The 24,294-nt window shown below is 46.9% G+C and overlaps 1 protein-coding gene across 2 annotated transcripts in view; it reads left to right on the top strand.

Moving 5' to 3' along the window:
* The first annotated feature begins 11,183 nt into the window (after positions 1 to 11,183).
* Positions 11,184 to 24,294, top strand: part of ZNF423 (zinc finger protein 423) — a 236,299-nt gene continuing 223,188 nt past the window's right edge. Inside the window, exon 1 of one of the 2 annotated variants that reach the window (XM_074839633.1) lies at positions 11,184 to 12,469. In XM_074839633.1, coding sequence (XP_074695734.1) covers positions 12,430 to 12,469 — 40 coding nt within the window. In that variant the 5' untranslated portion in view covers positions 11,184 to 12,429. The remainder of the gene's footprint in view (positions 12,470 to 24,294) is intronic. The other variant, XM_074839634.1, reaches the window with a different exon arrangement.

Genomic DNA, 24,294 nt, shown 5'->3' with positions numbered 1-24,294 from the left:
CAAGCTCGCTTGTTTACCCAGATGTCAGTAGCTCCCAGGAGCCGGAGGAGCTGCCAAGAGTCCCTGGGAGAAACCCCCCACCCCGATGCCACCCTGACCAAGACAGGAGCACTGTGGCAGGGTGGTGGTGCTGGATGGGGTGTGTGGCTCCCCCAGAACAGAGAGCAGGGGAACGAAACCCACAGGCAGACCTCCACAGCCATCCCAGGGCTGGTGCCAGGAACCCTCGGAGGGACAATCCATCTTTTTCCTCCTGCCGTGGTAGTGCCTGAGGCAGCAGCCGGCAGGCAGGCTGACCCCACTGAAAGCCTGGGGGCAGCTGTGGCCGTGGGCAGCCTGGACCAGCTGGAAGGAGGTGGTCTGCAGGAAAACTCAGTGTCTTGGCTTCAGCTCGGTTGCTGCTTCCAAGGGGCTGGTGCTCCTGGCCCCATGTGCTCCAGGGAAGTGAGGCGAGTGGCCTGGGAGGAGCACTGGCCCCACACACCGAGTCTCACTCTGTGGGGGCAAAATCCCCCTCTTCAAATCGCTGGAGAAGAAACAAACTACTGTGTTGGGAACTATTTTAATTTAACTCCTGAGGAAAGCAGGATGGTTGTTGCTACTGTCTGAAATGACTCACAGCCCTGTGGTAGCCTTGAGCTGAGAGCTCTTTCAGGTGCAGATGTTTGCTAATGCTGAAACAGAAATAGTAGTGATGGGTTTGTAAACTTTATACAGTTAAGCAATCTTTTGCAGTTCCTAAACCAGGTTCTTTTGTCTTTTTTCTTTCTCATATAGGAGAGGGCCATGTTCATGGCTAAAATTAGGAAAGTGTTAAAAAGCTGGCACTATGTATGTGAAGGCTGGGGTTTTGAAAAGGCCTGAATTTGCTGGGAATTTGTTTCCACTGAAAGTCAACAAGAGCTCGGCAGTTGGCTCCCCTAACTTCATTGGGAAACCCCAGCCTATGGGCCTGCTAGATATGCCAGGGCACTTCAGGAGCATTTCACAAACTAAAAGCAGAATCATTGATGTAATCAAAACTTCATGAAGTTTTTGCTGGCCTGCAGTATCGGGAGTGCTTATCTGTTGGTTATTAATGATCACACAGCACTCGGAGAAAGCAAAGCCTCATACAAATGTTACATCTTATTGCTATTGATTGGTTGTAAGGGTATGACTTGAGCAGAGTATGGTGAAATAGATTAACTTTATTAATTATTTATTGCATAGTAACTAGATATTTAATGTATCTGTACAGCTATTGTGTCTCCTCTGCAGTTTGATTAACATTTTCTTCACGCAGAGGAACAACACTCATGTGCAGTAAAACATCTTTTCTGACATGAAATCTACTGGCAGAGCAACGACTGCCCCCAGCGAGGGCTAGTTCATCTTGGGAGCTGGACCCTGTGCAAAACAGCAATGGCTGCGCCAAGCGGAGGAGCTACCCCGGTGCCATGGCACTTCAAAAGAAATCTGTGTACACGGGGAGCAGCGCTGCGGCCCCCGCGGTCTGTGCCTGGGAGTGATGCCGTTACAAATCCTGGGCCAAGAAAGCAGGATTGTGAAAGACTGGCAAAAATGGGGGGGAGACGACGACGATGACAATCGGTGCCTCAGGCTGGGAGCGGTGGGATTCGGTGGGGAGAGCAGCAGGCGGCCCCTGACTCCTGCTGCGGGGCTGGCGGCAGCGAGCGTGCGTGTGCGACGCAGGCTCTCCGGGGGCCGCATTCGGTCACTCGGAGGCAGCGTCCCTCCCCAGCCAGCTCAGCCGGAGCGTGGGGCCCCCGCAGCCGCCCCGCGCACAAAGCAAAGGCAAAGCCCCCCGTGGGGCCGGGGCTGGCGGCGGATGCCGGGCCAGCGCTCACAGCCGCCAGCACCATCACGTGCTCTCAGCTTCGGCTGCTTTCTTTGGGAATGCGTTGGTAACATTTGGGTTTCCTAAACGTAGCAGGCCTGTGTGCTGCTTGAACCCAGACCTCTTTTGTGCTCAGAAGAGGCTGTGGGTTGCTCCGAGGCGAGCGAACCCAGGTGTGGGCCGGCATAAATCAAAGCAGTGCACAAATCGGCGAGTTAGGATGGCGTAAAACTCGTTTCAGAGAGGCTGTCCATGCTTGGCTGACAGCGGGAGAGCCCGTGCTTCTGGCACTGTGCACCCCCGGCCTCGCCGCCCCTGCCTCCTTCGCTCGCCCCCTCCCTCCGTCCCCCCGCCTCACCCCGCGGCGCCACTCGCTTTCTCACAGCTCCCGCTGCTTCGTGTTCCTCCCCCGGCTCCCGTTGCTATGCCCCGCTGGGCCGGCCGCCGGCAGGAATTCATGGCCCGTCCAGCTGCTCCCAGCGTGGCCCCCACGCCCCGGGTTGCGCCGCCGATGAGCCCCTGCAGGCTGCTGCCCCGGGGCTGGGCACCACACCAGAGCCACGGCCTCCGCAATGCACCGGGCGCCTTTCCCACGGCGCGTCATCACAGGGTGCGTTTTCCCCCTCTTGCGAAGACGTGCCGGGACATCACATTGTGCTGTTCCCCGTGTGGGGATGGCTCATGAGCCGATGGCTGCCGTGGGCTCAGTTGTCCCCTGGGCACCGCAGGCACGGGCGCTCAGCACGGCAGCCCACCGCTGCCGCTGGCCAGAGCCTGCCTCGCTGCGCCCACCGCGCCCGGCAGCAGCGTGCTGGGGTTCGATCTGCCCTGGCGCTGCTGTACCATGCCGTGCTGTGCTGTGCCGTGCCACACCGGCACACGGCAAGGGCCCTCGTGGCAGTGCTGACCCGAGACAGCCCAGAGCCACCCAGCAGTCCCTGGGAGGCTGGCCCTGCAGCACAGGCTCACCCCAAGGCAGCAGTGGTGGTTGCCTGGTGGTACAGGCTTCAGGTTGGGAGTTTTTCACAGCCCTCTTGGATGTTTGTGCCTGCCTCTGGGAAACGCCACGTGCCAGGGCCCTGGGCGTTTGGTGCCTCGTTGGAGGACACAACAATAATATTGGGCAGCATAGCAAGACAACCAAATAAAATAAACAAACAGCAGGGCAATTTTTAAAGTGGTATTGTTATACATATTTTGACAATTTGCACTGCTGCATTTAAAGATGTGCTTTAGGGTTGGGTTTTTTTTTAAAAAAAAACCAACCAAAATAAATGTAAACAAACCCAGTTCTCTTAATATCCTCTGGCCTCTCCTATTTTGCCCGGCTGAGTGTAAGTCTTATCACTGATAAGGTTTATTCCTTTCTATCTAAGAAAGGAGTCCTAATAAGAGATGAATAAACACTGCCAATCATAGGATTTAAACAGAACATCAGTGGGGCTGGTAATAGGGAAATATTCTGTGACCCTTCCAAAACCCTGTGAAGAGATGAAACCGAGAGCAATCTGTAAAAACCTGGACAGATTCTATAGAAACTACTTGACAAATCTTACCGAATGTAACAGAGAATGAGATCTTTTCCCTGGGTTTTTGGCATCATCCCACATTACTCAATAGCAAGGAGATAATTTTCTATTAATTTCTATAGAAGTTTTTCACGAGAATAAAAACTGCATGTTCTCACACTGCCACCTGCTCCCCACCACAAGCTCATTCACATTATCACACCAATTCAGAGGGGGACCATAAATATCTCAATATTAAAGAACAAACTTTCTTTAAAATGCCACTTTCAAAACTGCCTGGGGGTCTGCCTGTGCAGCTGTGGGGTTTGTTAATCAATAGCACCACGCAGTACGCCGTGTCTTTTTGCGTAATTACAGAGTGAAAGCAGACACAGAAAAGAAGCAAGTGGAAACTATTAATTTTGTAGAATAGGACTTGATTTGTGTTTCAGTTTTCTTTTCTTTGGTGCAGTGGGAAGGAGCTGGAAGAGGAGGTGACAGCAGCAGTTTGGCTGCCCGTCCTCAAGCCACTTGGTTTAACGTGAAGCTGCTGTTTGGACTTTGCTTTCCTGGACCCGTGAGCAGCTCTGGGGGTGCAGAGGCAGAGGGGACACTGCTGCTTCCCTGGGACAGGGATGTCGGGCAGGGATGGGTCTGAGCTGGGACACATTATACTGCAGCTGTGAGCACCAGCCTCACACCACTGGTTGCCAAAGCTGTCAGTGATGGTTTTCATGGCAGAGACAATCTCGAGGGTGAGGAGGTTTTGATGCAAAGGGTAAGCATCTTTACTTGGTGCATGCTTTTCTAAGAAGCAGCAGTAGTAGTAGATGGCAAGATTGGAAATGTGGTCAAGGCTTACTATTTTTTTTGGTTTATGAGGAAACAGAGGTGGGGAGAGGTCGCTTCTCCCTGTTATTTTATTGGGAATATACCAGTGGAGTGGAAGCCTTTGGAAATAGAGGATTTTTTAGACAAGCTGTGCTTGCCCGTGTAAAACGCTTGTAAGAGCCCAGACCCTGGCGACAGGTTGCTCTTTGGCTGCTGTTAGGAGACCACTCCAGATGGCTGCTGCCAGGTTTGTGTTTGGCAGTGTCTGATACAGCATTTTGAGACAGTTTCCATGGTGTGGGTGCTGCCAGGTCCGGTTCCCAGGGTGAGTTTACCCCATGGCCTCCCAGTGCTTCCTAACACCCTGCTGGGACCAGATTTAACGGCTTTGGAAATCCAGATTATAATTCTAGAGATGACCCTGGTCGAGCATGAATGGGACTTCTTGACTGCAAGGTGTAAGAAAAGGCGATGGGCCCATTGTTATTAACATTGCTAAACCTTTTCTCTGGATAAAGAGAAATCTTCTGTCTCTGGAGTGTAATTCTGAACGTCTCATAAACATTACACAGATACATGGCACAGATATTTATAATCATAAAAAGAAACAAGGATGCCTGAATATATGGGGGACGTGAATCATTCCTAATACTGGAGGTCGATCCATAATACCTTAAATAAGTACTCTCAGTCCAAGTGCTAATTATCTGCTAATGGGGTATTTGTTCTCCTTTAGTTATGTAAAAATACACAGCATTCAGCTTAAATGACTCTGTACCGGTGGAGAATGAACAGCCCTGAGGGCTGCTGCCATGGTTTGCCCTGGAGCTCCTGGAGCCCCTTGCTGAGCCCCTGGTGCTGCCCTTGCACTGTGCCTCTCCTCCAGCCTCTCCACACTTTGCCCACAGCCCTTGCCATTTTAGCTTTCTGTCTCCCTATCTCGACGTTATCCTAGTCAGCAACGCTGGCAGAGATGTAAATAAAATTATAAATCCTGTATGGTGCTTTTTACCACGGCTGCTGGTCTGACAGCAGAGAAGGTGCCTGTTGAGTACAAGGGGAGCTTCCACCCAAGTAACAAAGCCCCATAAAGTGAATGAGCTCTTTGATAGCAACCCTGGTAAGAAGGGGTTTGAGTGGGCACAGTGAACTGCTCTCATGGGGAAAGAGATGCAGTGACCCATCCTCACTGGAGAAATGCCATGCTGGAGCTTGGCAGAGCTGAGCTGACATCAAGGAGAGGGTGAGGGCCAGGGGCTTGTGCTGGAGCCAGCAGCTAGAGAGAGACCCTGATGTACCTCCACCGGCCAGCTCACCCCAGAGCCATTGAGCACCTTGTGTACACCAGGGCTTCACCCTCTTTTAACTAATGCAGATTGAGAATGTATTTTTTATTCCTTATGTCCTTTGAGAAGCAGTACAGACCTACATCCAACAGGGACGAAAGGAATCCAGAGTAGGTCCATCACAGAGAGATACAGAGAGATGCTTTCTCTGAGCTGTGATAAAAATGTGGAAACTTTCTTATACTAAACACTGTAAGTTATTAAGTAACATTATAATGCTATAAGTTATCTTTACAGCAATATTCAAAAGGCAGATGCAGAGCCTGGAAAATTCTTTTCTGCTAAAGGCAGTTTTGTCATGAAGTGCAGATCCTCTGCCTGACTCCCACACCGTTTCCTGCGGTATCTAATTGGAACAGAGGCCAAAATGAATACTTTGCTTGGTGAACTATGGAAAGGGAAAAATACCTGCTTGTATTTGTAGGGTATTGCATGGCCTGTATCTTTAGCACTGTTATCAGTAATGATTGTTTTCCTGTAACTGTGCAGGGGTGTGTGCGCACAATTACTCTACAGATGGGTATTTTGTGATATTTGAGCTAAATTCAGCTCCAGTGTATGATAGTATTTTTCAAAAAGTGTCACTAACTGCACCACTTACTCTGCCTTGATTTCAGACTATTGTATGTCTTCTTTAACACAAGGAAAAATGATTGATAGAAGTAAGTGCTGTACACACGTGAAAAATAATTTAAAATCACCATGCTTATAAGAGATGTATGAATGCTAATGCTGGTGCACATGGCATGCATGCACATGGAACAGGCTCATAGTCAGTAAAATGTATTACACAGTGAAACTTTGCCTTTGTTTTTCAGTGTTATCCAATAACATCTCAATCCCTTTTCACTGTAACTTCCCAAAGTGTAAACTCGGGCGCTCTGGCTGGATCCTGCCCGCAGACACAGCAACAGCCCTTCCCGCGAAGCCTTTCCTTTCTGTGTGCAGCCACCCTCCAGAGCGCCTCTGGTTTCTGCTGCTCTGTAGCCCAAATTTCAGGCTATGTCAGTCCTCTCTTAAGACTGAAATGTGGGATGCCAGTTATTTATTTATGTAAAGCGTTCGGAGGCATTAACTCAAGAACACCATAGAAACTGGGCTGCTATTGTAGTCGGGGCTTTTATTCAGGTTGTCTGATGCGCTGTGGATGCCGCCTGCCTTTGTGTGCTCCAGTCCCATGTTTATCCTGACGACGCCTTTGTGTTCCCTATTTGACATATTTTACTGTAAATAAAGAGCGACACTGTCTTGCAGCTGTATCCACTGTGACATTTGACTCTCTGCTGAATGAGTGCATTGTGCCATGTGCTTTGGAAACATTATCTCTTTTTAAGAAATAATCCAGCCCTTTAATAGTTTCCTGCATGTGCCTGTATTCCTTTGCACATTCAGGGAGCTCAGGTGTTCGCCCACCTCTGTCAAACCTCAGCCAGACCCGTTCCTGCCGTGCCGAGGGCTGATGAAAGTGGAGGTGCTGTGGGCACCAGGTCTCAGCACGGGTCAATTCCTGTTTTGTGTGGTCTTTTTAGCTGCACACAAACCCTCTGATCAGATGTGCTGTATGGCTTTTTCTGGGGTATTAGCATTTTGCCACATTTCTCTTAGATATTATGCGGCATCTCTTAATTAGGTCTATCTGTATGATACATTTGTTAATTTAGGTTGATCCTGTTACTGGCTGCTCCACAATTAAGGTAATCTTCCCTGTGCTGCCTGGTCGCTTGGTGTCTACCAGATCAGTCCTTTTATGTGTTGAAGATGTTCCTCTTCTTGACTTTAGAAAGTTTAAGTCATTACTGAGGCTGGATTTCTTGAAGCAGGCTTGGTCTATTGGGTACCTAACTCCCTTAGTCCTCGTTGAACATCCCAGCTTTCATGAAGTTTTTATTTTTGCCTTTACACAATTGTGCTATTTTTACATAACTTGTAATTTCAGACTGATTCTGAAACATTTTCAAAATAATTATGTCTATATATAGAAATGTGTAGGGCTTTGCTCTCCGTATTGAATGCCAATAAATCTGTATGTTATAGAGAGGCTGGTAGTCCCGCCTGCATTTCCCTGAGTAAGGCCAAACCATCGGTTTCCTGCAATGCTGCCAGGTACTACCTGAGATAACATTGTCTCTGCCAGCTCTCTGCCTTAAACACAATCGTTTGGGGAAAATTCAAGTCAAAGTGCTAATATTCTGGACATTCTTCATCCGGTGTGGATGGAATAATATCCCAAGAGAGCGGGATAGTGTAACCACTTTCCGAAGAGAAAAGAGGTTGTTGTTGCTCTTGCTATGGGCAGTATCTTCCTGAAAATGTCATCAAACTTTAAAAATTATGTTCACTGTGAATGCACATGGCAGAAGACAGCAGAGCAAACCGAAATCATCATCTTAAGTTAATTGGCATGAAAAGCGAGTGTGCGTGTGGGTTTTCCCCTACATGAAAAGGGACTGTATTTGTACAAGCAATGGCATATTTGAGGAGCATAGCGGTGAGCAGAGGGGCAGAGCCCACCACGTCCCCCCGGCTCCGGGCTTGGTGCCTCCGTGTCAGCCTCACGGGACTTGGATGGGATATTTGATGGAGGAGGTGGCGGATGCTGTGAAGCTGTCGGTTGCCTCCACCAGCAGATCCCATCTTCAGAGGAGCTGTGCTGAGCTCGGGGGTCTCCGCTGCATCTCAGTACTGGTTCCCTCTCGCCAGCAGCTGTGTGGTGTGTAGTATAGGAGCTGTGTCATGTATAATATAGGACAGTGACAACCCCCAAAGGGGTTCTGAGCAGAGAATGCAGCATCCAAATCACCCCAGCGACCTGACGAGATGCGGACGTCGTCCGGAGCTGCAGGAGGGCTCTCGGTTCTCTCCCGGAGAGAACAGCTCTGCACTTTGGCACTCTTGGCTTTGCGCTTTTATTAAAACTCCCCAGAATAAAAAGGAAAGACATCTGTGAGGAAACAAGATTGATAATAGATTCAAAATGTATTTTTATTGCATTCTTAAATTACCATAATTAAATTAAATTATTAAATGTATTTTTATTAAATTAGCACACAGGCTGGTGTCATTGGCCTTAAATATTTTAATAAAGCCTGTGAAGTCTTCCCTTGTTATTAGCACTCTACGAATGTGTCTATTTTAATGACAATGTGAGTTTAAGTTCTGGTGTTGGGAAGAGAGCCTGGATGGGTGAACTCTGCAATTCTCTGGGGGGCTCAGCAGGGTTACAGGGCTTTCTTTGCTCAAGAGTGGCTGCGGGACCCGAGGCTGGGGGAACCACATAAACTCCCTGTACATATATCTGGAGGAGATACACAAACGACGTGTTGTGACAATAGAGCAGCAAAGCATTTAGGCACATGTTGAAAAACTCTGTGGAACAGAGATGTACTTACAGAGCAGGGCCTGGAGAAAATCTGGGTATTGCTGGGTTTGAAGATAATAGAGAGGGATGAATTAATAATTATATATGTGTGCTCTACAGTTAAAGGCAGATTTATGTATGTGTTTCCTTTTTTATGTCAAACCTATCTTCCCACTTTCTTTATCTCTAGCTATAAACTGGGTATTTTTCAACAGATGCCAGCATGGAAAGCAGGGGTTTCAAGGGTGCTGCTGCTCTGATGACAGCCGTGAGAGTGAACTTGAACCATTTTCATGGGAGGGGTTTGGGATGCTCAGACCAGGACTCCTCACCTTGCCAGCAGCTGGTCTGGACTTGCAAATAAACCTTCTCACTGGCCCTCTGGGAAGAGAAAAGGTAAAAAAAAAAAAAAAAAAAAGGAAAAATTTATAGATTAATGAGTTGAAAAAAGGGGAAAAGTTGTAGAAATGGTCCATTTTAATTGCAGCTTTCAAAATTATTTTTAAAAAAGTATAGAAAATATGGGGGCAGAGGGCTGGATAGCAAAGGGGCTTGGGGTGGCAACGGGGCTTGGGAATTACTTGCCAAATGGAAAGTGTAAAACTAAGGTTGAAATCCCCTCTTTGCCTGATTGCACGGGGATTTGAATTTGGGTCTCTGAACTCCTCTGAGAGTGCCCAACCGCTGGCACATTCTGGGATGAGAATCTGTCCTGCTGAAGCTGTTCTGCTTTGTAAGAATAATTAAATATTCATTGGGCCAGTGAGAGAACAGAAACAATTTGATAGCCTGGGGATTAAGCCTCTCCAATAAGATGAGGATACAGAAGTAATTCAGTTCCTGATCCAACTCTGATGCTGAACGGATACGAAACTAGGGTCACGCTGACCAAATTTACCATGATCCTGGTTGCGTTTTTCTGTGTATCAGTATCACAACAACTTTTTTTTTTCCTTGTTAAACCTGCTTATTTCTTTATAGAAACCGGTATCACATCAGCTTTTGTAGCAGTGAATCTCCATCATCTAGAGTTATCCCCATTTTCGACTGGGGTCAGAATTGGGGCCACAGGCTCTTTAGTAATCCATCCTTGTCCCAGGTTAGCCTTTCTGAACCCCCAATTTGATACTTAGTGCAGTGATGTAGAGGAAATATATCTTGATTATAGTGGTGTTATAGGAAACATTTTTTACTGTATGTCCAGTCTATGGTGGTAATCTGGAGTCATACAGTAGGACAGAACTGTAAACCTTTATTATGATATTAATAAACCCAATAGTTTCTGTCAAACCTTAAGAAAGCAGAAAATCACCACTAAACATCCATTCAAATGCAATGCTGTGTTAAGAGCTATCTTTACAGTTCTATACTGAATTCACTTGATCAAATGACAAACTCATTCCTGAGTTATTTGGGTTTCTTTTGGTGTGGGAGAAAAAAAAAAAAACAAACCACAAAAGAGGAAGAGTAGCCCCAGCCTGCTACTTCTGCCAGGGCTACTTCACAGGACCTTAAAAAAACCCCACCCCGTATTCTTTCCATTCAAGACACCTCTCTTTTGATGTCTGGATGTAGAGTCGCCCGGGCTCCCCGGATGCGTGGAGACGCGGTGCCTCCTGTGCCTCGTGTGCGGGTCGTGTGCGGGTCGTGTGCGGGTCGGGTGCGGGTCGGGTGTGGGTCGGGTGCGGCCCGCGGAGCGTTGGCAGCGCCTTGTTCCGCTGAGCCCTACGGGCCCTGGGAACCGGCCAAGCCCTGGCCGAGGGGGAGAAAAACTCATCGAGCGTTTCTCTCGAGCAATTTCATTCATAGCTTGGCATCGAGCGCGCCGTGGGATAACCAGTTTAAAACACTTAGGATTCTTCTAGAAGAAACCTTCCCAGCAGAGAGGCGCACAAGACTCCCGCTCCTGCTAAATTTAACACGTCGGGAAAGGCAAAGTAACTAAATCCGCCCTTCCAGCTCTCCCGAAGCGGCCGGGCGGCGGGTGTTTAAAACCCCCCCACAACTTTTCCCGCGGCCGCCGAGCCGTCCGCAGTCGTGGGGGGGGGGAGGATTTCACCGCCCCCCCCCGATGCACATGAAAGGCAACCGGACCCGCCTCGGCGGGGGACTGCGCGCTGCGGGACCGGCCGCGGAACCACCGCCGGCCGGGCGGGGCGCGGGGGGGGGCGGCTCCGCGCGGTTCCGCGCCGCTCCGCGCGGCGGCGGCGAGTCCGGTCCGCGGCGGCGGTCCGCGTTTTGCGGGCGGCCGCTGTATTTCCCGGGCCGTCCATGGCTCGGTGCTGTTGGCTCTCTCTCCGTCTGATCGGCGCAGGCTGCGCGGGGCTCCCTACGGGATCAGAGCGCTCCCCCGCCGGGACTCCACTCCTCACATCCTCCTGCTGGGACTCAGCTACATTTCCAGCCAAGCCTGGCTTTATTATGTGTGTCTGCACTGCAGCCCCAGCAGCAAGATCAGGAGGAGGAAAAGGAGCCAGGACAAAGAAAAGAGAGGGAGGCTGGCGAGAGCTAAAGAAAATAAAAACCCAGGGCAGCAGCGGCAGCAGCGGCAGCGATGAAGGCAGGAGCGGTGCCACCTTCCAGCGACTAACCCATGGAGGCAGCTAGCGGCCCCGGCATCGATGCAAAGAAGCACTTACCTTGTTCCGCGAAGTGCGTGCGTGCAGGGGAAGGCGGCGGCGAGCGCGGCCGGCCGCGGGGATCCCGCCCGCCCGCCCGCCCAGCTCCGCGCCGCGCACGGCCGGCCGCGCCGCGCCGGGGACACGGGCCGGCCGCCCCTCGGGCCCCGCGGCCAGCGTAAAAAAGGACTCGTCGCCCTCCCCGGCCAGCGGCGGGGGCGAGGAAGGCAGAGGCAGCCGCGGGCGAGCGGGCAGAGCGGGAGGGAGGGGGCCGAGCGCAGCCGGGGGAGGATTTAGGAAAATCGCAACGAGGTCGCACCCCCGGAGCGCCCCGGATTGCCGGGGCCGGCGCTCGGCGTGGGTCTAGACACTCAATTCTCCCCGCGCGCCCTCCCCCACCCCAAACCCAGGGACCCCGCGCGGGGCTCTGCTTTTTTTTTTTTTTTTTTTTTCTTTTGCTCTTTTTTTTATTATTCTGAAAGTGCGAGCCGGACTGAGAGCCGCAGGGCGCCTGCAAACTTTAAAGAGAACAAAAAGGCGGGTGGGGGCGCGGGCCGGGCTCGTTTTGCGTCGGTAGTATTTGCACATCCAAGGGAGGGGGGGAAAGGAAGAAAAAAAAAAAAGGGAAAAAAAAATTGCAACTGTTGCGCCTGTGATTTTATTATTTTTTTATTTTTTTTTTTTCCCCGGGGGGAAGGTGCCCGAGGGGGTGGAAAAAGGAGTTGAACTTGCCGCATTGCAACAGGCAAAAGAAGTGAGAAAATCAAATAATCGATCCCGCTGCTGCTGCTGCCGCTTCGCCTCGCAAAGTTTGGAGGTTGGGGGGGGGGGGGGGGGAGAGAGAGAGAGAGAGAAAGCAGGGAGAGGAAGGGAAGGCAGGGACCGGGAGGAAGACGAGGAGGAGGAGGACGAGCCACGGCGCCCGGACATGTCCAGGAGGAAGCAAGCCAAGCCCCGCTCGGTGAAAGGTAAGGCATCCTCCGCCGGCCCCCGCCGCCCGGCCCCGGGCAGCCGCCGCCGCCGCCGCCTCCGCCGCCGCGACGCGGCCAATCAGGGCCGGGTCCCGGCTTGGCGGGGATTGCAAATCCCCCCCCCCACCCCCCCGGTACGGGCCGGTGTGGCGGAGCACACAACACCACACCCCCCCCCCCGGAACGGACGGCGGGCGGGCGGGCTCCCCGCGTGGGGAGCCCGCCCGCCCGCCGTCCGTTCCGGGGGGGGGGGGTGCGTGGGTACCGCGGTGCCGGCCGAGACTCGCTGGCGACACGTGTCGCGATAATTGCTGGAAGAAGCCGGTAGCCTCGTTGAGGAGGGGAGGGAGGAAAGTTTCGCGGTGATGCTCGGGTGCGGCGGCGCATCAGTGGGCTGGGGAAGGGAGGAACGGAGCACACTCGTGTTTTAGCCGGTTAGCTTGAAATTAATGTTTCTTTATGATTGGGAATAGTAGCGCCGTCTGTTTCCTCCCGCTGTCCAATGCGCGTAAGGGGGGGTGAAAGAAGGGGAGAATTAAACCCGGTTTGATAGATAGGGCTTGAAAACTTGCTCGGGCTTGAAGAAACAATAGCCACGTATAGGAAGAGCTGCATTAATAAAGGTTAAGCATTAAACTTCCCGTATTCTTCACCATCCACAGTGAAGGGGCGTTTAAAACCTCCTGTTTACCTCCATCAGAAAACAGCTGCTGGCCAAACGTAAAGGGAGGGCCGGGACCAGCCCCACGCCGTATTACACGCCTTGCCAGCTTTTTGACTTTTAAGTGAATGGGTGCGAGAGGGGAAGGCGTGATTTCCGAAGCCTTTCGCTCCCAGCCACGAGGAGGTTAGCTGATGTTGGGTAAGGTTTTATTGTCCTCTGCACAAAGCAGAAGTCGCAAACTCAGAGGTCCGGGGGGCTTTGTTGTAGAAGCACAAAAGGATCATAACTTCGGATGCCCAAAAGATGAAACAACAAGACTAAAGCGTTCATAATTAAATAACTTGTGGGTGGACAAAATTAGCATGCAGTTAATCGACCAGCTAAAGAACGAATTGAAACCCCATCCAGAGCCATTTTATATTATTTGTGAAATATCCACTATTTAGCAGATGAGTGCAATGTAAGTCGTACGTGCTTCAAATGTTTATGAAGTTTTTGTAAAGTCAGTCCTTCATCTTTATACAAAACCCTTAATCATTTTTCCCCCGGACTAACAGTACCTTTTAGCATTGTGCTGTGGAGCAGTTTGCAGCGTGGCGTTGTGACCCTCCGCAATCCCAGACAATCTCTGCTAAAGGAGCTACTTCAGTAATTGGTAGATGAATGTTACAGTCCGCGGGCAGAAGAAAGGGCAGAGCTAGAGCTATTTCTAGGGGATGCTCTGAAATACGTTGTTTGAAACTAAAAGGATCGCAGTTTGAGAACAGTGGTGCAGGCCTTGGGTCACGACTTCCCTCGGATGAGGGGATCACGTTTAGTGGCCAGGCCTCTAGAGTTTAAAATATTTTTCTGTGCTAAAGTGTCACATTTAACGTTCAGGAAATAGTTCTGTGCCAGTGAAAACCGTGTTTGCCCTAGAAGCTCTGTTAGTAAACATTGACATCTCGTGCCATAATAACATTAGATATTTACCATTTATTAGTAATTTGTTTTCTACCTCATTACTTTTTAGGCAGCAGTATCTCTTGCAAGGGATTGATACTTTATAATGAAAATTTGACCCTAATTCTAGTACAGACCTGATCACTGTTTACAAGAGCATTTTTATGAATCGAAGCAGGTAACTTAGTGGCAAGTCATAACTAAGAAATAGTATCCCTGTAATGTAGAAATATCTAGAAGGTCTTTGCAACAGTGAGCTGGGTGAAGCCCAGTTTTTAAAGATTCTAAATATTTCTGTAGTCTCTAGGCACAAAAAAATGTGTTTTCAGCTTCAGCATAAACTGGCTGTAAATTACAGGTCTTAGCATGAGCATACGAACAGGGAGTCTAAGGAATGAGCTGAATCTGGGTGAAATTTTGGATGATAGGAGGCAACTCATACGTGTACGTAGGATAAAGAATTTCTTCCTTTCTTTATATTCATCTGTATCGTCTGCTTTTAAAAAGTCCGTCATATACATTTTGTGGTCTAGGGAGCTGGCAACCCAGTAGATTGCCACAGTACACGTTTCCATGGAAATAATTGAGATGTAATAAATAAAGGCACTCTGAGGTCACAGGTTTCCCAATTCAACTGAGAAGAAAACAAGCATAAATTATGTGGATGTATGTGTAGCATTTAGGACTTAAAATAATTTACCATTTTTCTCTTTTCCGTATATTTATTTCACTTTGTATAGCAGCTTTGCTATTTATTAACCACTACTGAGATTTGTGCATCCTTTTTCATTCAGAAAGATTACACATTAAAATAGAATCAGTGTTTGCCTCTGATGAAAGGGACTATTCTGCATGCAAAAGGCAAGTTGCCTGCATGTTAACGGGAAGGGATGCTGACTTTAAAGAAGTGGCTGACTTTGACAGAAGTATCACATGTTGACAACTCCTAGATGCACGTTATTTAAAATGAAGTGATTGCAAAGCAAAACTGGATGCTGGCAGAGCTGCAGGTCATGTGGCCCCTGTGCTGTATTACCAGGTCTCAGGTTGAGCCTGGCAGAAACTTGCAGTAATTCCTGCAGCTGTAACTCCAGCAGCAGCCATGGACTTCCCCCTGACGTGGGATTTATGATTTGCAATACAATACGCTGATTTGTTTTGGCCATTAGTTTGTGCAAACTTGAAGGTACTAACCTGGTAGCTGGTGGCTGGGGACAAAGTTCTACTTGGCTTAAAGGAGGGTCGTTTCAGATCAACGAGGACGGAGTAGGAGGGGTTAAGTCTTTGTTGGCTTACAAAATAAACGCTTCGGTGACAGTGTGGTGGTGGTAGCAGTGGTGGTGTAAAACACTGGCCTGTTCTGAAGCTTTACTTCACATCACAAACGAAGCCCATGAAAGTAATTTTCCTCGGCACATACTCTTCTTTTGCCCCGCTGCCAGTAACCACATCTGCTGAGGGCTTTTTCAGTTGTCTGAAAGGAAGAGTTGTACCTTACTCAGTGTCATTAAAACCACGTGGTCCTGAACCCCAGAACCGTAACACAGTTGTGAACATCAAAACACACAGTCTGTCCCCCGTTACGAGTGACGGGGAGTGATGTTAACACCAATGTCCTTAAAAGTTTGTTCTGTGCTGCCAGCTCTGGGGAGCGGCCGGCACCCAGTGGCTGTGGGGGCTGAGGAAGGCAGGCGTTCATCATTCCTGCTGATTAAACTGCAGCTTCTCGTGCTACAGCTTGGGGCCTTTGGAAGCGGTTCTGGAACGTGAAGTGCTGAGATGCTGGTCACAGAAACTCGTAGGTTTCCAGTCCCATGTAACTGTAATTGAGGAATTACTCGATTGCAATTTGTGGGGACTGGGCTCGCCTTGGCACAAGGTTTTAAGCATCAGATGCACTTTGGTTGCTGAATTTGACAGTTCTGCAAATTGCTGTCAGCTTGGAAGGGTATTTTGTGCATAAACATGCTAGTCGGTAATCAAACTGTTTTGCAAAAGAATGCACTAATTAAGTCTAGATTTGTTATCCTACTTGGAGTTGCAGAATTGCTGTCATATTTTTTTTGCTTTCAGCTGGCAAAAAATGCTGATAGAAACTTTTGATTCACACCCTACCTGCCTCATTTGTGTCAGTCAAGACGAGAAAAGGGGGGTTGCTTGCTACTTCGTTATCTGCAAAGTAAATAAAAATACTTCAACCATTTGCTGAGTTCCAATTAGTTGATTGCTATGAATGATCTTCTTTAAAGGAATGCTGTTTTACCTATCTGCTCATACAAAGGTTTGATTTTGAATGTCTTGTGAAAAGGATTCTCTTTGTCTTGATTGATGTCAAGAATAAAAGCGTGATGGTAATATCCCTTTGAAAGCTATTGTATTGTCAGCTCTGGCTGACAGCAGGAGGCCCTCCTAGTGCTATAGATTAGCGCTGTGAAAACACTGACATTTTCTTTGTTATATTGCTGTTGTTCTGCTTGCAAAGTCAATTATACAATGTCGGAGCTCAGTTACAGAGTTGACTGTGGAAGTAACAATGTCTTTCATACTTGTCTTAAAGATATAATTTTCCTTTTTTCCCAGTTGATAGAGAAGAACCTGAAGGTACTGGAACAGTACATTCTACAAATTAAATTTTGACAAGTATAATCATAATTGCCAAATACAAGAGACTTGTGCGATTATCCTTTAATTTTACAGTTCATTCAAGTTTCCATGGAATTTTATTGATACAGTGAAAGCAGCAGCTAAAATTGATAAAACTCATATCAAATAAGATTATGCTTTTGATTGTTCTTTATCAAGTGTAGCTTTTGGGGGATTAGGAATAATTGGAGATGTTGGTGTTTCATTGTGGGGCTGGTGCCCTGAGAGCGTTTGAATCCATGCAGTATACCGAGCACTGCCTTCAGGGATTAGCCTGCAGTTTTTAATTTTTGCCTGTGTATTTTGCTACAAGCCTAGCAGCGTTCTCCCCTGAACTCCACAAGTCCCATTTTCATGCCTTTCTCTCCCTCCGGTATGCTTTACTGGACGGGATCTGGGTGGTATTTAACTGGTTTTACTGATTGAAACTCCTGCCTGTGTGCAAACACCTTTTAATTGTGGCCTGTTCCCACTGGTCTCAGTGAATATAACAAGTAAATGTGGCCAAAAATTGAAGAGCGGGAACGGTAACGCAAAGGGTTTAAATATGAACAAGGAGAAAATAGAAATCTCATCTTTTTAGTGATGCTACGTCTAAAGCCATCAATGAAAAATAACGACCATGTAACGGTAATGGCTCTCGCAGAACGCCTGATTTTTTTCTTCAAAAATGTTTGTGTACAATCAGTGCAAGTTAAAGAACATCATTCACTGCTGAATTGCTTCAGATGACATGTGCAAAAAAATAATCAGAGAGCTCTTGTTAGGACGTTAATTGTAGGATTTCTAAATTACTGTTATAAACTAATAGAGTAACAAAAGATTCTACAGTTACCAGTAATTTGTCAGGATTTATTTTGTTTTTCTTCAATAATTGAAAATTAATGTCTTGAAGTGAAAGCAGATGTTCATGCCATCCTCTGAATTGGATATAAAAATGATGTTTTGTAGATGCGTTAAGCTTGTGTAAATACAAATTGTCTTATCATAGATGGGGCTTTGGCTTGGTTTTATCTATTGTTTGGTGCCAAATTAACTTTTAGGTTAAACCTGGGTAGGTGGTTTCAGCCTGGTTAAATTAACTAAACCAAGTGTGTGGGGTGGCACCCAATGATCAGTTATTATAGTAAATGCTTTTAAAAAACCTAGCTCACCTGCTGGCTCTGTGAATGACGATACTTTCTCATACCATAGAATTAATGTTTACTTCTATTTTGACAAATGCGCTCTTAATTGTTTGTTATTTTTACTGAACTAGTTAATTTATGTCGTCCCAATTCCAGTTTGTGAAATCAGTTTTAGTTCGTTACAACATTTGAAAAATGCAAACCACACTTTTTTTAAAAAATAAAAAAAATCTCTTGGTCTCATGCGTTAGGCTGCAATCTCTAAAAGATAATAAATTTCCTCATGTGTTATAATATTCTCTTAGACAAAAGATTATTAATTACCCACAATAATTGAACTGTCTTATAAAAATGCTTCCACCAACCCCTCATCACTTCATCGGTATTCTCCTTAAATGCCTCTGAAAAAGGATGGCTATTATGTTCCCTTTTATCCTAGTAAATGTGCTGGAGTAATGAAATGCTACTAATATAAAACCTGTTACAGACTCCTGCTAAATCTTGACTGGCAAATGGTGGTGGAGGGGAGGGTCTGGTTCTGGTGTGCGCGCTGGTGGACGTGGACTCGGAGGGTGCAGGCGGGAGCTGGAGCCAAGTGAGGACCAGCTCCGAGCTCTCTGTAGCGCGTGCATTTATTCAACATACTTTTAGAGCCCAGGAGTAGGTTGTTGTGCATTTTCTTTCCTGATGTCCATTACTAAATGCAGAGAAGCTGGTTCCTTGTTCTCTTAGACAAGTAAGGTGATGTGAGTTTTAAGTACTACATCTTCTTGACAACACCTAGATGTATATATACGTGCAGCAGTGAATTATGGTGGTTTATCGGAGTCGCTTTATTCTAGGGAGTAGGAGGATGTGCAGAGACTAAATGGTCTCTTGTGACATTTCCAGCTACAGGAGGCTCGAGCTTCGACCTCTTGCAGTGGTTTGTTTTCTAAAATGCAAACAAAGGGACCCGATGGGGTTGGGAACTGGGTGATGCTGTTTGGAACGGGCTCACAAATCTCGTTGCGGTACAATGAATTGGTGTGTGGCATTAGCTTTCCACTGTATGACTTATTTCGGATAGCACTGCAATACCCATCTAAATCTAGCGATAAGAGGTAGCTTCATTATATTGTTTGCATTTGCTTAGAAAGAAAACCTTTTCCTTTCTAGCCACAGATTAGGCAACAGAAAGACCAATTTGCAGAGCTTGTAAATGCCACTTGTTAATCATATGCAGGACAATTATTAATTTTTTTTTCTTTTCCCCCTTGGATGTATTAAGTCAACTTTTTAGCTTTTTATGTAATTGAAATTTGCCCTTTTGTTACCTGGGCATGAATTATTTTTGAAATGTTGTCATTACCTGCCCTGCTGTGAGGTTTATCTCTTCTGTTCATCCTAATTAAATAAAACATACTGTTGTTTGCCAGTCTCGTGTTGAAGTGAATTACCTGCCTGAAGGCTCGCGCTGGTGTCGGGCACTGCTTGTTGCAGCAGCAGCCGTTGACTAACACATTTACTTTTAGATTTTCATTTCAAAGGGCTCAGTTTGTGCAGTATGACAGGTGAATGGTGAATGCTTTACAGGACTTTCAAGAGCTGAACAAACAGTAAAGGACTTATTGCTACCGCAGCGGAGTGTGGCAAGTACAAATGTAAGGCAGCCTTTGTGGCAGAGGAGTGTTTCCTTCGCTGGATAAAGGCCACTCAGGAGACCTGAAGGGCTCGCTTGGGTATGCCGGGGGTGAAATAATCTCAGTCGTGGTCTCATTTAAACCCACCCTACCTGCGTGTTCTCCTGGGCAATTTCTAGTGGGGTTGATCTCAGCTCTCTTTGTAGCATCACCCGCAGTCGTGTTCTCCTTGAGTCTGGTACTGATAACGAAGGCTGCTTCAGAAGTGTAACAGTTGGAGTTTCTTTACGCAGAAGTTATTTCCAGTTCATATTAGAGAAAGTAAACAATGCGTTCAGGTTTTAAAGCGAAGCAGAGGGAAAAGTCCCTGCTTGTAGAGAAACAGTTTGCTTAAGCCTCTGATAGCACTACAGAAAATGTGTTGCTCACTAGTGAAATCCTGTTATGAGTAAAAGTACAAGAGTTAACAAGTTGCTGTGCACCAGTCTCTGTTGGTTCCTGCTAGGCTCTGGAGGTTTGGTCAAATGTGGCCTAATTCTGCTTTCCAAATATTAAAAAAAAATTACACAGAGGGCAAAAAGACAAGCTCTTAATATGCATATCCTGGGAAAATCCTAAACCAGTATTTTTACCCCCTTCAGTCCCAAGGCTAATCAAAATTCCTTTGTTTCCACATCTACCATTAAAATATATGCCTCCCTTGGTTGTCTGCTGACTGTACAAGTTTAACCACTCAATCGATTGGACTCAAAAAAAGCTGTTACTGGGTTTATGTAGCATTTGCCTACAGGTAACTTAGAGGTGGGGGTGAGGCTCCAGGCAACCTCTGCCAGGACTGGCACTGAAATTAGCAGCTCTGCTCATTTCTTGATGATGCCCACCTGGCTGAGATGAGGTTTTTCTGGGTTACCATTGAGGCAGGTTAGCCAAGCCTCCACCTGGGGGTTGCTGGAACTTGCTTCACATGGTGGTAATGAAGATAAGGTTAATAAAGACACATTTGCTGTGCCTTTTGAAAAGAGGGTGTTTGGTGTGATGCAGAGATGAGGTCCTTCATGGGGTAAGCATATAGAACCCATTTTTGCAGCTTTTAGTGTGAATACAGGTTTTTTTCCCCTTGCCACTTATTGAAGCTGGATTGGATGCTTAAATGTAAGCTAGCAGTGTAAGTCTAATCTCCTTGAATCTGCTGGAGAACGAAGGGTGTTAATCAAGATTCCGGTTGATGTTGGAGGGCTGTGAGTAGTCCTAAGCTTAGATCAGCCACGGGGTGAAACCTCTGTCTTGTTTTGGTGGTTGTGTTTCTTACTGACCTTAGTGGGGATGGGATTTTGTTCTCATTTGTTGCATTACATTTGAAAGAGCAAGAGAAATAAAGAGTTCTGACGGAAATAGTCACTTGGTATCCAGTGCTGCAGAGGGCATCTCCTGCTTCTTCTGCTCTGTGAGATTGTTGCTGGGGGGATTTCTAGGAGAGCGCTGGAAAGGTTCAGGGTGCAGAGGATGCAGCAGTGCTGTGGGCTCCCCTGATGGCACTGCAGGAAGCCTAAGAGACCTGGGTTGTGTTTAACATCTGTTAATGTAAGCAGGTACAGATCTACATGAGCAAAACTGACTGATTCTGTGTTCTTTCCATCTCCTGTCCTCAAAATCAGAAAACTAAAAGGAGGTAGATAAAACACATGGTTGAAGGATGAACTTAATACTTGGGGAACCAGAAATGCTAAACAGAGGAAGATGGAAATAAAATAGGGAAACTGGGAAATCTGTTACTGGCATTTGAGTAGGGAGGGTGCCTGATGATTAGATGCAAAGTTTTGGCACAGAGGTTTACTTACCCGGAGCTGCATCTATGTTATTTTTAACTTTTAGTTTAAAGACTGAGAGAAGGAACAGATTTGAAAGTGACTCCCAACTCCATGGAGAAGGGTATGATTAAGCATAAGCAGAAAAGAAAACACTAGAAATGTAAAACACCTAAACAAAGTAGCTTTCTGCTCTTAATAGTGATAGTGCTGTCTCGTCTGGAGGAGTGTATTTGTTGTGGTTTATGGCTGTTTTCTGTTTAATGTAGAGACATTTGAGGACAACTGTGATTGCAGTCATTAGTTCTGGAAGTTTCAACTATTTTATGATCATGGCAGCATCTGAACTTGGCCTGTGAGAACTCCTAATTGTTCAGGGTTTTTGGAGGGAGGCAGAGGTCAGGGTGGTAATTGGAAAAAGTAGGCTTGCAACACTTATTATGTGAATGCACGCAAATACATATAATATATGATGTGTGTTCACATGGACATGAAAGAGAAGGTCTAGAGGAATAGGTAGTATCTTTTGTTAGACCAGCTAACATGGTTGCAAGACGCAAGGAAGTTTTTGTGATGCACGAGCTTCCCTTCTGCTCTGAAAAAAGCAGCAGCCTTCAGGCTATTTTGCTTGATAGGTAAATGCAGCTTTGCTTTAATTTACTTATTCAAGCTCTTACTCAAATTTCTATTGCTTCATTAGATTACTCACATGAGTAGAGATATACTGGATTACATAGTGATGACAAGCTTGTATAGCTTGTATATTATTTATTGCTGAATTCTGTGGATGCATTTCAGTCGGGTGATTTGCTCGTGGCCTCCTTTATTTCTAGGAAAATGGCATGCCTTGCCCTTCATAATTTCTTTGCTTTTACTGACCAGACTGTTCCCCCAGAGGGCATGTGGGATGTGGCAGAGTATTGAAAATACTGGGATGGAGAAGTAGAGAAGGAGGGCTGTGTGTGAATTGCACCTTATTTATGTTTATGATGGATTTATATGGCAAAAATGGTGTGTTTCTGGCAGTGATACTTTGTGGGGAATGTAGTAGGCAACTCTGGGTGAGAAAGTTGCTGCCTTGAGACAATTTTTTTAAAGATAAAGAAATACTTTCAGTCTAATTCTGAGCATCCTTTAGTAGTATGGTACAATATATTATGAGCCATTTTAAAATGAAACTGTGAATGCTTGTCTTTGGATCTTGAACTGAGTCTCATCTAATGCTCGTGTATGAGTCCACTGATTTGATTCCCTTTATTTCAAGGGTGTTTTCTTTCCTAATTTCTCTCCTGCTTGGTAACAGATAAGTGAGATTTATTTTAAAGCTCCCATTTGGTTTCTTTTGATTACTATTTTTGGTCTTAAATAAACACTCAACAGAGCTTCTGGTTTTATTCTTCTTGATATAAGTAAATTCGGTAATAAACCCAAACTTAAAGGTGAGGGTCAGGAAAAAACCCACCCCTGAGAGATGCTCGGCAGAGCTGTTGTGTGACTGGTTTCCAGTGCACCAAGGGGTGCTGCGGAGCGGGGAGCTGCCTGCAGAGCTGCCAGGCTGTGCAGCCGGGCATCCCTGGCTGCAGCAGGAGCTGCTGCTCCAGCAACCCAGGGGGACAAAACCCCCCTGAAGTTGGCAGAAAGATGCTGCTTCAGTGGTGGGGCTGTTAGCAGCATGCAGGCAGATCTCCCGCGAGCGGGGTTTGCGGGGCGCTCTGACATGCACCAGGAATTCACCCGAAGACCAAACGCATATTTTCATAAAGAGACATCTCAGCTATGATTTTTTTTTTTTCTCCTTGCCAGTGGGTCTGTATTCAAAATGTGGCTCCAAAGAAAATGCATAGAAAAATGAGCTTTTAATTTGTCACCTGCTGCTGAACCACCCTGTCCTCCTTGAGATGCCAAGTTGTAAATGAGGTTTTTGTATCCCCACACACGGCCATCCAAGAAATGTTCTGTGTGTCGTAGCTGTCAGTAGCGCAGCTGAAGACATCAGACCAGTGGCTTAAAACCTGCTGCTGTCTGATTGGCACAAGCAAAGCCAATGCAGCGCAAAACCTGAGCAAACAAAAAGGCAGGTAGAGAAACTGTTGTCTCCAGTGGCTTGGGAGGTCCTGGCTGCCTCCAGAGCAGGGGCTGCTTGAAGCTCTCTGTCCAGCAATGTTGAGGAAGAAGGAAGAAAAATTGTTTCTTTGTGCTATCACTCAGAGTGCTGCTGGAAAACTCCCTTTAAATTAATCTTTAAAAAATGCAATATTGCTTCTACAGATTTTATTTTGGAGAATAGCGTCTCATCTGGCTGCATGTCCTACGGCCTCTTCCACTGTTCATGTTTGTCGGAGCACCGGGGACGACATGTGTCCCAGCTGACAAATGCAGCTTGTCTCCTAGCAAACCTCAAACCACCTAATGAAAGCTTATCTTGAGATAGAAATCAAGAACTTTGATTTTTAATCTACAGACACCTGATGATGGGTTGAAGGAAAACTAGCCCGGCTGTGGGACTGGCAGGAAAGCTGGCTGTTCTCAGCACCTCACCACCCAGGAGAGCAGCTGCTGCTGTTATAGCTGCCCCGGCCAGGTAGAGGCAGCTACCCTTCACCATGGTATTTGAATGCTTGTATCACCTAGGCAGCTGAAAATTAATAAAGTAGGAAATAATCCTGTCTTATATGAAGGTATTATTGTGCATAACTAACCTTGTGACAGTGTCCTCTCTGCCTTCCTTCTCTCCTGTTTTCTTCCTAATATCTGTAGCCTGTGAAAATGTCGGTAGAGTCCTTTTAGCAGCTTTGCTTCCCTTCCCACAGCATCTCTCCTACCTCGGAGCTTGAGAGTATTTTGCTTTGAGAGAATATCTATGGGTAGCTTTTCCTCCACAAGTGAACGCCTCTTTACTGGTTTTTCCTCCCTTGAATCTTTGCTGGCTTCTCTCCTTGCAGTTATGGAGAACTACAACCCTGGAGTGTGTTAGGAGATCCCTGGGTCAGTCAAGCCTTTGGGGAGGGAAGCAGGCAGG

This window comes from Strix aluco, chromosome 14, assembly GCF_031877795.1.
Source record: "Strix aluco isolate bStrAlu1 chromosome 14, bStrAlu1.hap1, whole genome shotgun sequence".
Taxonomy (NCBI): Eukaryota; Metazoa; Chordata; class Aves; order Strigiformes; family Strigidae; genus Strix; species Strix aluco.
The sequence above is the reverse complement of the archived record's forward strand: the minus strand, read 5'-3'. Positions and strand labels throughout refer to the sequence as shown.